The sequence below is a fragment of the Rattus norvegicus genome, chromosome 3 (assembly GCF_021556685.1).
Source record: "Rattus norvegicus strain SHRSP/BbbUtx chromosome 3, alternate assembly SHRSP_T2T, whole genome shotgun sequence".
Taxonomy (NCBI): domain Eukaryota; kingdom Metazoa; phylum Chordata; class Mammalia; order Rodentia; family Muridae; genus Rattus; species Rattus norvegicus.
Genome location: NC_141536.1, coordinates 33380484 through 33391042, shown reverse-complemented (window position 1 = coordinate 33391042; position 10559 = coordinate 33380484). Strand labels below are relative to the sequence as shown.

The following is a 10559-nucleotide window of genomic DNA, read 5'->3' as shown; positions in this document are numbered from 1 at the left end:
AGCACTTCTCCCTGGTTTGCAATTTACCCTGGGAAAATGAATGTTTTGTCATATCCCCTACCATTCCCCAATTCTACTGAACCCAAGGTGGGCGCTTGTCCTCACATGCTTTGTGTTGCTGTGATAAACACCGTGACCCAAAGCAACTTGGGGAAGTTATTAATGGGTTTATTTCGGTTTATAGTTCCAGGGCACAGTAGTTCATCACTGAGGGGAGTCAAGGCAGGGACTAGAGCAGAGACTAGGAGGGAGCGCTGCACGGTAGCTTCCTCTCATGCCTTGTTCAGTTTGCTTTCTTATACAGTCCAGCACAGCTGCCCAGGGACGGCACTTCCCTAGAGCACCAGTGATCTGAGCCCTCCTATTTAGACCTTCAACAAGAAAATGTCCCCCAGGCATACCTGCAGGCCATGACAGTTCCTCCACCAGGGCTCCCTCTGCCGGGATATGTCTAGGTTTGTGTCAAGTTGACCCAAACCAACCAGCACTGTGTTATGTTTGTGGAAGGAATGGATAAGGCCTTACACTTTTGCAGCTCTTTAAGTTCACCACCTGTAGAACGTACCTGCTCTTTCGTGAGGCAGCTTGAATCTGAGGCTAAGTTCTGATCTGAGAGTGAAGCAGGGTTTGACCTCAGTTTCCTCTAATCCTAAGCAGCCATGAAATTCTAGTCAAGAATGTGGAGGGCACCCACTGCACCACTTCCTGCCTCTGCTGTTGGGCAGCTCACTCTGCGCCCTTCCCCTGTTCCCCGGGGAAGGATTCCAAAATACAGTGTAACCATTGAGCCAGGCTTGGTATGAGAACTTTGCCACCAGGACTGAAACATTTTATTCACAACAAGAGGGCAGCAGTTACTGTTTGCAGCCACCTGGAACCGCTCTTAGTCCAAGGATCCCTAGTCCATAGCACACGCTCAACAAATGACCACGGCAAGGCAAATTCACAGCACGGATGTCCACCTTGATATGACGACGGGTCACATCCGAAAAGCTTTCAATGTTGTGGTGCTTCTGTGATGCAGGCAGAGCTTTGATCTTGCTGTGCCGAGGGTTGATACAGAACAGACCCTGCCTGGACAGCTATGCCTACCACGTACAGGAAGTGATGACCTGAATAGAACCTGGTGGTTCTGTATGTCCCTCTTCTATCCTGCCGTTCCATTGTCTGCCAGAAGATACGCAAGCTGCCTCTACATGTTTACCGATGTGTTCTCTGAGAGCTCCTCCATTTATTTGCTCCACGTAAATAAAGGCATTGTTTATTTTATCTTACAACTCTCAGGGGAAGTTGGGGGTGGTGTTCAGGAGTGGCTACAAACCTGGACCTTTGAGATAGATGACTTATGGGCAGATTCCTCCACCTTCAGCTACATGGAGTTTCTCATAGGTTTCCAGAGATAATGCATGCAAAGCTAAGTCTGTGGTCACAGTTGTCTCCTATTTATGCACAGTAAACCCATGGGCACAGTGGCGGTGCAGTACTTGTGTCTGTGGAGTTGGGAAGGGAGTCCTGAGGTACCTGGTCTTACTATAGAAAACATTCTAGATTCTGTCAGAAGCTGAATGTGCTTTGTGTGCAACTTGGTTTAATGACTCCTGAGTGTCTCTAGTTCCCTGTGGGGAATTTGCTAAGCTCCTTCAAAAGCCACAGGGATTTCATCTCCTGGCATTAACTGTGATTACCATGCTTCTTCCTCCATCCCTGGGAAACTGCACGGGCTTGGCCCATTATCCAAGGTCAGGACTCGCTCGACTCTCGACAAGCTCTCCGGTGTGAAAGGCCTCAAGGCACAGCATGGAAACTAGCCTGAAACCTCACCACAGTTACTTACAGGCCACGGCATGCTCACCACCCATGTAACATCTGAGCAGCTTTTCCTCTCAGGATAAGAGGGTGGAGAGCTCCCCACCCCAACCCCAACTCATATGCCAAAACTTAATTCCAGTGTGATGGTATACAGAGCTGGGGCCTATGGGAAGGTATCTTAGTCGCTATTCTGTTGCTGGGAAGAGAAACCATGAGCAAGGCAACTCATTTTTTTTTTCAAGTATTTAATTGTGAGCTTGCTTACAGATGCAGAGGTTAGTCCATTACCATCATAGTGAGGAACGTTGTGGCATGCAGGCAGAAATGATGCTGGAGAAGTAGCTGAAGGTTTGACATCCTGATCTGTTGGGAGGGGTGGAGAGGGAGGGGGAGGGGAAGGGAGGGGAAGGGGAGGGGAGGGGAAGGGAGAGGGAGAGGGAGAATGGGAGGGAGAGGGAAAGGGAGGGAGGGTAGGAGAGAGAGAGAGAGAGAGAGAGAGAGAGAGAGAGAGAGAGAGAGAGACTCTGACTGGCTGACTCTGGCTTTGGCATGAACTTTTAGAGACCTCAGAGTCCACTCCCCAGTGGCATACTCTCTCCAACAAGACCACATCTTCTGTTCCTTTCAAATAGTTCCACTCCCTGGTGACCAATTTTTTTTTAAATACATGAGCCTATGGGGGCATTTTCATTCAAACCACCACAGAAGGTGACTAGGTCCCCAGAATGGAGCCCTCATGAATGAGATTAGCTCTCTTTTGAAAAGGTCTCCAGAGACTCCCTGTCCGGTGAACGTTAAGACACTAGAAAAGTCAGAAGCATGCAACTTGGAGGCCTTCACCAGACGGCAACCACACTGGCATCCCGATCTTGGACTCCCGGGCTCCAAAGTAGTGAGAAATAGAGGTACTATGTATGCGACCTGCTCTCATGGGACTTCTTTAAAGCACCCCCAGCTGACTAGGAAAGTATAAGGGAGCCTCTAAACAGAGGGCAACAAGGAGATTTAACTTCACTGGGGAGAAGCACTGATTCCCAACAGAAGTCCGTTCTTCTGTGTGTGGGGGACATATATAGAAGGCAGTAGAGTGAAGTTGCCTTGTCCTAGGATGCCTGTGATGACAGCACTCACTCCTATTGAAGTAGCCCTATATACTCTCATTTGATCACTACAATACAAACAAATATACAATGGGCAATGGGCTAAATCTTCATGATCTGGGTATGGACATGAGATCTTTGAGTCTGAAATGTTAAAGGCTTGATTATTATCCTGTAGCTGGTCAAACAGAAACTGAGAGGTGGCTCCAGGGTCGAGTTTTTCTTCCTTTGTGTTATGGGATAACTCTGTTGAATCACTGCCCAATAACCTGTACTCTAGAAGTATCTTGTACCTACAAGGACTTTGGAGCTAAGAGCTGAGGTTGTCTGACGAAGTTAGCATCCCGTCAGCCAGATACTATATGCAGCCCTTGCCAACCCTTGGCAGCTCATCATAAAAACCCCCATAGGCCAGGCACAGGTAATGGGGATCTATGGCTAAGTGGGGAGTTTGTAAGGGAGTCCCACTTTGTTTTCACCCCTTCCTGTGGTTGGACTTGTGTGTACACGTGTGGTATGATTGGCATGTTTGCTTTTTCTAAAACTTAAGCTCTAAAATGAAATCCAATTAATCATTGTGACAGGCCAGGGGGTGGAGGAGCAGCTTTCAAGCAGGGGTTGCATGGGCTCCCTATACAAGGCCTCTCATATCCATGGGGACAATGAAACCACTGCCCAGTACCGCTGGACTTTCTTCAGGAGCCTGCTGAGGTAGGGCAAGCGTGTGTTGGTTCTGACTTAATATATGTTATATACTTTAAATGCAAAGATCATTGTCTTGAAGAGAAAACGTATGCATAATGTCAAATTTTTACAGACAACACGGTCAGCAAGTCATGACAAGGGTTGATGCACGACTCAGTATGTTACGTATGGAGGAGATTCTGCCAGGCACCCTTGCATCCCCCTCTGTATTACCCCAAGTCTTTCCCTGACTGGCTGAAGAAGTGATTCAAACTATGAGGTCATCGTCAGTCCTGAGAAAAGTTACCAAAGGATGCAATTTCATATATATTCTTAAATAAAAGGTTTCTGAGGTCAGTCCCTGGCTATTGATCTATGGGACACCCATATTTACAATCGTTATGTTGAGAGGTGGTATGACTAGCTGTTGAGCAGACAGGCCTTGGAGCCAGATTTTAAGTCCTGCCTCCTCCCCTTGCCAGCTGTGAGAACTTGGACAAGCTATTTAACCTCTCTGTGCCCTTTCCTCACCTGTGAAAGGAAGACAACAGTGCCTACCTCATGGGGTTATTAGGAGGATTAGATGGATTAATACATGTAAAGTACTTAAAATAGTGTCTGGCCCACAGCCAGAATGCTATTGTAAATTCATCGACTACTTACTGTGGCTTTCTGGGTATTTTAAGTTCCTGATGCTGTCACATGCCATCTAAAACTAGTTCAGAGATTTCCCTAATCTACACATTCTGTAGGAATAACATTTCACTATGTGTAAGTCTTCATAATAGCTGTATTATGAAAATCTCTTACAGTTCCCTCATGGATATGGTGAAGGGTTGGGAAGTGCTAGGCTACCTGGGACTTGAAGATGAAATAAAAGCTCACCCTTCACAAGGGAAGCAGAATGAATACAGAACCTAGTCTTTGCCATTCAAGTAAGAAAAGGCCTCGAACAGCAGTTCCGAGCCCAACTAACCACACAGGAATTGTTTTCTTTGTAGTTTGAAGAACCACCAAATGCCAAGGAGAAAGTGCCAATCCACAGCTCGAGACCTCCTGTCGGGGCTCCCACACTGTCGTCTCGGGTGTCAGAGCAGTGCCTCCTCCTGCTTCTGTTCAGTGTAGTATGGCCCTAAGACACATTACAAGACACGGCTGTCACAAATGTCAGAAATACACCTGACAGTGTCACCAATGCCACACCATTCGTGTTGCCAGTGACTGCCTTGACAAAAACCTCTTTAGTTCACTTTGTTCTGAAGATGTTTCGGCTCAGAGGTTCTGAGAGAAGCTTAGGAATATCTTGGAGCCAGGGATAGAAGACCTGGAGAAAGACCCCCCACCCAGGGACTGCCATGGTAGCCCCACTGCAGAGCAGAGCTGTTTCTGACCTGTGGGCTCATCTTGTTAACACTGGGATGTGCTTGGTGATCTGCTTCTTTCAGAAGACCTCTCCCCATCCTAAACAAACAAGGGTGATGTTTAACCGCATACATCACTTTTGACGATGTCCTATCTGGATAGTGCATCTCCTGAGTTGTGTGGAGAATAATTTCTAGACAGGTGGAGAGACATACAAGCACAGAATTTGTGGTGCCCACAATTACCCTTATTGGGCATTCATTTAGCATTCCCTTTCCCACTTAGGAATTCTTCAAGCCATTTTATTATCCTGTGTGGGTATTTTTCCTGCACATATGTCTATGAACCATGTGCTCACAGTGCCCTCAGAGGCCAGAAGAGGGCATCAGATCTTTTGGGACTAGAGTTAGGAAGGGTTGTGAGGCACCGATATGTAACTGAACCCAGTCATCTGGAAGGGTACTCTTATTAAACACTGAGCCTTTACTCCAGCCCCATCTTTTCCATTTTTAATTGATTAAAGCAGAGAGGCTCATTGTCTGGTTCCCATGCACCAATGACAACAGCAACAAAGCCCAGAGAACAAAGATGTTTTACACATGCAATTCCAGTTGTAGTTGCATGACCTCAGTCACAGGAGGCAAGGAGTTTGTTTAAAAAAAAATACGATTAAGCGAATAATCCAGGGTTATTCTTTAAGGACCTCTGACTCTAGTGCCATCTCATGAGACTTCAGATTTGTGCTTTAAAACTTAGAACCAAGGGGTTGGGGATTTAGCTCAGTGGTAGAGCGCTTGCCTAGCGAGCGCAAGGCCCTGGGTTCGGTCCCCAGCTCCGGGGGGAAAAAATTTAGAACCAACCCACAGCAGGAACCCACATGGCCCCATCATTCGCAGACAATTCCAGGAGGCCTTCAGCATAGACAGGACTCTTGTTTTCTCAGATGCAGGACGACAGTACTCCATGCCTGCAATGAGAGGGGGTGCCTTTCTCAGGCAGGAAGAAGTCCCAACACTCACCTGCTTCCTGTTGTAAGCTTTGGCTTGATGTTGCCTTTGAATCTTTTTTGTTTTGTTTTTCAAGATGGGATTTCTCATTGTGGCCCTGGAACTCACTCTGTAGATCAGGCTGGCCTCAAACTCACAGAGATCCACCAGCCTCTGCCCCCTGAGAACTGGGATCGTGTGCTATCATCACACAGCACCACTGAAATCTTAAACATTCCCTACAGGCACATGTTTTGAGCACTCAGGGCTCCAGCGTTTAGTGTCGTTTCAAAGGCTGTGAAGCCCAAGTAAGCAGAGCAGGGTGCGTAAGGATTATACTGGCCTAGGGTTCCAGCCTTCTCTTTCTGTTTCCTGCTAACCACGATGTTGGCAGGTGCTCTCACTGCCACGGCGAAGCCTCTTAGCCATGCTTTCTCCTAGCGTAGTAAAGACACTATGAAACCATGAGCCAAAATAGAAATACTTCCTCCATGACTTCTGTCATTCTGATGAGAAAAGACACCTAGAAATCAATACCTATTTTTTTAAAGGTAAAAAATAGAATTATTTAGCTTTACTGTGAAAGCAGGTTTTTTGTTTGTTTGTTTGGTTTGGTTTTTTTCAAGACAGGATTTCTCTACGTAGCCTTGGCTGTCCTGGGACTCACTCTGTACTTCAGGCTAGCTTCAAACTTGGAGAGCAGCCTACTCTGACTCCCGAGTGCTGGGCTGGGATTAAAGGTGTGCACCACCACTGCCAGGCGAGAAAACAAATTTAAGCAGATACCAAGAGGGGAAAAATACTCAACAACAAAAGCCAACAATGAAAAAGAGCAAAGCCTTGACTTGGGTGGTACACATTGGAGAGGCTTCTCTCAAAGGATGGTTCAACACACACCCTGACTTCATGCCAGATGCCCTGCTGAGGCTCAAATAAGGACACCAGAGCAGTCAAAGTTTAACTCAGTTTTATTGTCCAGTTTTGAATATTTTCAAATTATACAACATGCAGTCTGCCAGAGTATCCGTACATCTTCATTTTAGAACCTAGGAGATAACCAAAGTGTTTCAAGGGCCAGGGGGGGTTATTTCCAGATTTTGGGGGGCATTTCTATCTCACAGGATAGCTATTTAAATACATACTGCCGTTCTCCCCATCAAACCACAGAAACAAGTTTGTCCACAATTTTTCTTAATGAAATCTACTGTACAGAAGTAAAAGCCCAGAAACGCACATCTGCAGTACACATGACACTTTACAAACTAGACAGACAGAATTCTACAGAAAGCCCTAGTCCCCTTTTATCTGCACACACGGGAAGTGTTTAAAATTGATACACAATTCTCAGTAAATAAGCAGACTTCACAGACCAGTGTTTCCTTTGGCAGTTATCTGGTCCTCACTCAATAGTTGTTTAAAAATTCAAAATCAGGTTAGGAAGCAGTTTTAAACAATGACGGTTCTTTAGCTTGCCCAAGGTAGTCAGAATGGGACAATGAAGTGAACTCTGTCCAGTGACAAACTTCTGCTAATGACAAACTTCCCCAACGTCTTCTACCTAGAGTCCTAATGGAGCCTGTCCTACGAAGGAAGGGAGTAAGTGAAGCTTTATGTTCCTTTAGCTGTCCTTCTAGGAAGGTGAGGCTGACAAGAACCCCATCCCCCCAGCTCTCCTGAAGCCTTGGTGAGTACTGAGACTAAATATCATGTCTCTATATAGACTTGAAGACTTCAAGGTGTCACTGGATCTACATTCTAGACAAACATTTTTAGCCCTTCATTTATTCCAACATTTCTACGAATTCTTCACCATGCGATTCTCTATCTTCTAAAAGGCTTAACACCTCTTGCTGTTCTGCCTGCCATCCACTGAAGCAAGCTGCTCATCACTGTGCAGAGATGAGACCTCCATAAAACGTTCTCTAAGGACTGATCAAATGCAGTCGGTGTTATAACCCCCAAACATAACTGCTATCTTCAGTAATCAGTACCTCACCGGCTGCCAGGCAGAGGTTATTTGTCTACACCATCAGGCTGCTCTCCTACAGCACCTCAGAGTAAACGTTCAAGAAGTAGGCATGAGATAGCAAATTATTCAGAGGCGAGTACACACTGGCATACATTCCGGCAATGCGCAGCGTGTGACCGGAATGGAACCATCCACTTGGCTGTTCAGAAGTGGGATTTTTACAGTTAGAGTGCAAGATGTAATAGTCTGTCAACAATGAAAACTTTATAAACATGGTCTTTTTAAAAAGTGGCCTGAGAGCACACTGCTCTGATAAAGGAATTAATAGTCAAAGCGAGATTAAGGTATTGCTTAAATAAACCACATAATCTGTTCCAATGGTGTGCCTAGCTTTTAGTCACAGTGTGAGAAAATTAGATTAGAGGTCTTATAAAGAAGGGCGCTAGATGAACTGACTGGCTGATCAGCAACTAGCAGAATTATCTCTACAAGACATCAAAGCCAACCTTCTCTGTGAATAAAAGGACAGTGAATTTGGTAAGGCCCTTGTAGAGATCAAGTAATGTGAACTACAAATGAATGCTGCCTTTTAAAACTTGAAAGTGCCCACAAATTCTTCAGAAGTAGAAAGTGAGAACCTAGGGGGAAATTTGCTTTAGAAGAATCTAAAATAATCCATCTTATAATGGCTACTAATGAAAGCCAAGACTACCACATTCCTGACCTGTACCCAACTTCCAAACACAAAGTAGCACAGTTGTCTAAAAGACAACAGCGGGTCCTCGAGACAAGGAGCATTCCCTTGGTGGTCCTCTTAAGGCCAACATTTCAGCTTCCAAGCAGGAGGCCACCATAGGCCGTAAGCTGCTAATCTGGCATCGCTCAGTCCTGATGAGGCTTGCAAACTTACTGCCCTGCAAAGGACCTTTCCATCAGGCTCCAGATAGCAGCCAGCCAGTTATGTTGAGCAGACAGTGGTGACAACATGAAACAAGGCAAACACAGGCTAAACAAACGCAAAATCATCTTTGTAAAATAAATACTTCAATAGAAGTTATCTTCTTTTCATGCCTAGTTAAAAACAAAACCCCGTTATAAAGGGCAACATCTAACAAATAAATTAAGTCAAATCAGGGTTAGGAAAAATCTATACAGAAGAATCAGGAAGGTAATAAACATAACCCTCAACATTTTACACACGAGAGTGCAGAAGCACACACATTAAGTACATTAACTTTTTCTACCCCCACCCTCACAGCCATGGGAAAGCCTAGAGTCTCCCCTTACACTAGGGGTAGCAGTTTCAGAAGACAGTGTGAGCGCACACTTCTGGGGCACACCTGATGACGATGTGGGTGATTTCTGAGATGGATGGATGTTACTAGCTAAACCACAATTGATGGAAACAAATAGCAGCTCATAGTATGGACTTCCTTAGTGTCTCTCGAGACTCTACTACTTGGCAATTGATCCTTTCAGTACGCCCAACTGGACATAAGTCTCCACTAGATTCATGGATCTGAATAAAGCGGTAATTAAATATACAAAAAAATTCCAAAACCCCAAAAAAACCCAATCCTATCGCACTGATTTTTCTGCCCCCTAACTGTGTCTCAAAGAAGAAGAAGCCTATTTGGTGCCAAAGAAAGAATTTAAATCAGCAGTTTGCAATGACAGGTTACAATAAAAACAGACAGGCATAAATCTCATCAATGACTTCTCCCGAGGGAATTCTTTCCAACTACAGTATGGACGCTGGATCTCTAGGAACATCTCCTCAAGCGTGCGATGGTTTGTTTGCCAGAGAAAGAGGCTAGCCCAAGGCAGGTTCCAGGGGATCCAGAGGAAGCTGTGAGCAGGGGAGGCAGCCCCATCTCCACTCTTCCAAGTCTGCAGTCTTTCCAACACTTGTACAGGAGTGGTGTTCAAACAACTGGGCCGGCCAGGACTAGTCACTGCAGGTTCACCAGCAAGCATTGTGGAGGTGAATTCTATGACTCTTCACACTTTCCTAGATGTGTCTGAAGGAGCAAATTCTACACTGCTATCGTCAAACTGTCTTTCTGCCTTGAAGAAATCTGCTTTGCACTTTACCAGGTGTCATACTAAAAGGTCTATTTTACAGATCCAAAGATATGACCAGGATATTTAAAATGCTCTCTGGGGTTGGTTTTGGAAAAGTGTTCAGAATGAAAATTTTGAACCCTATAGCAGCACTTTTTTTTGTTCCCTAAAAATATAAAGTGATGTGTTTATTTTACAGGAAACCGGACAGTCGAGGCAGAGCATGGTCACTGGTTCCACAGCACTTGGTTGTCCCTCTGGGATAGCACAGTAGGGCATTCCATTCCAATGGGCCAGTGCACTGCAGGGGCCTCCAGAGACCACGCAACCCCGGAGGCTGAGAAGTGGCAACGTCTGAGCAGGAAGTGGGTATTGCGTAACCACCTCCTTCCAACTTCTTAGGAGAAGGATCCAAGCACGTATCTGTGCACACAAATTCTACACAGCGCAAACACCTGAATCTGGTGTACTACAGACGGCTGGGCAAGCAAGTGTAAAAAGAAACGGAAACTGTATAGGAGGGAAATAAAGGAACTGATGACTAATATAGTCCTTTTCATGCTACGTGGGGTCATATCTGTTGAG

The 10559-nt window shown here is 45.5% G+C and overlaps 1 protein-coding gene across 2 annotated transcripts in view; it reads right to left on the bottom strand.

Moving 5' to 3' along the window:
• Nucleotides 1–6891: 6891 nt before the first annotated feature.
• Nucleotides 6892–10559, bottom strand: part of Kif5c (kinesin family member 5C) — a 153655-nt gene continuing 149987 nt past the window's right edge. The window contains exon 26 of one of the 2 annotated variants that reach the window (XM_087651556.1): nucleotides 6892–10551. In XM_087651556.1, coding sequence (XP_087507682.1) covers nucleotides 10536–10551 — 16 coding nt within the window. In that variant the 3' untranslated portion in view covers nucleotides 6892–10535. 2 annotated transcript variants of the gene reach the window in all.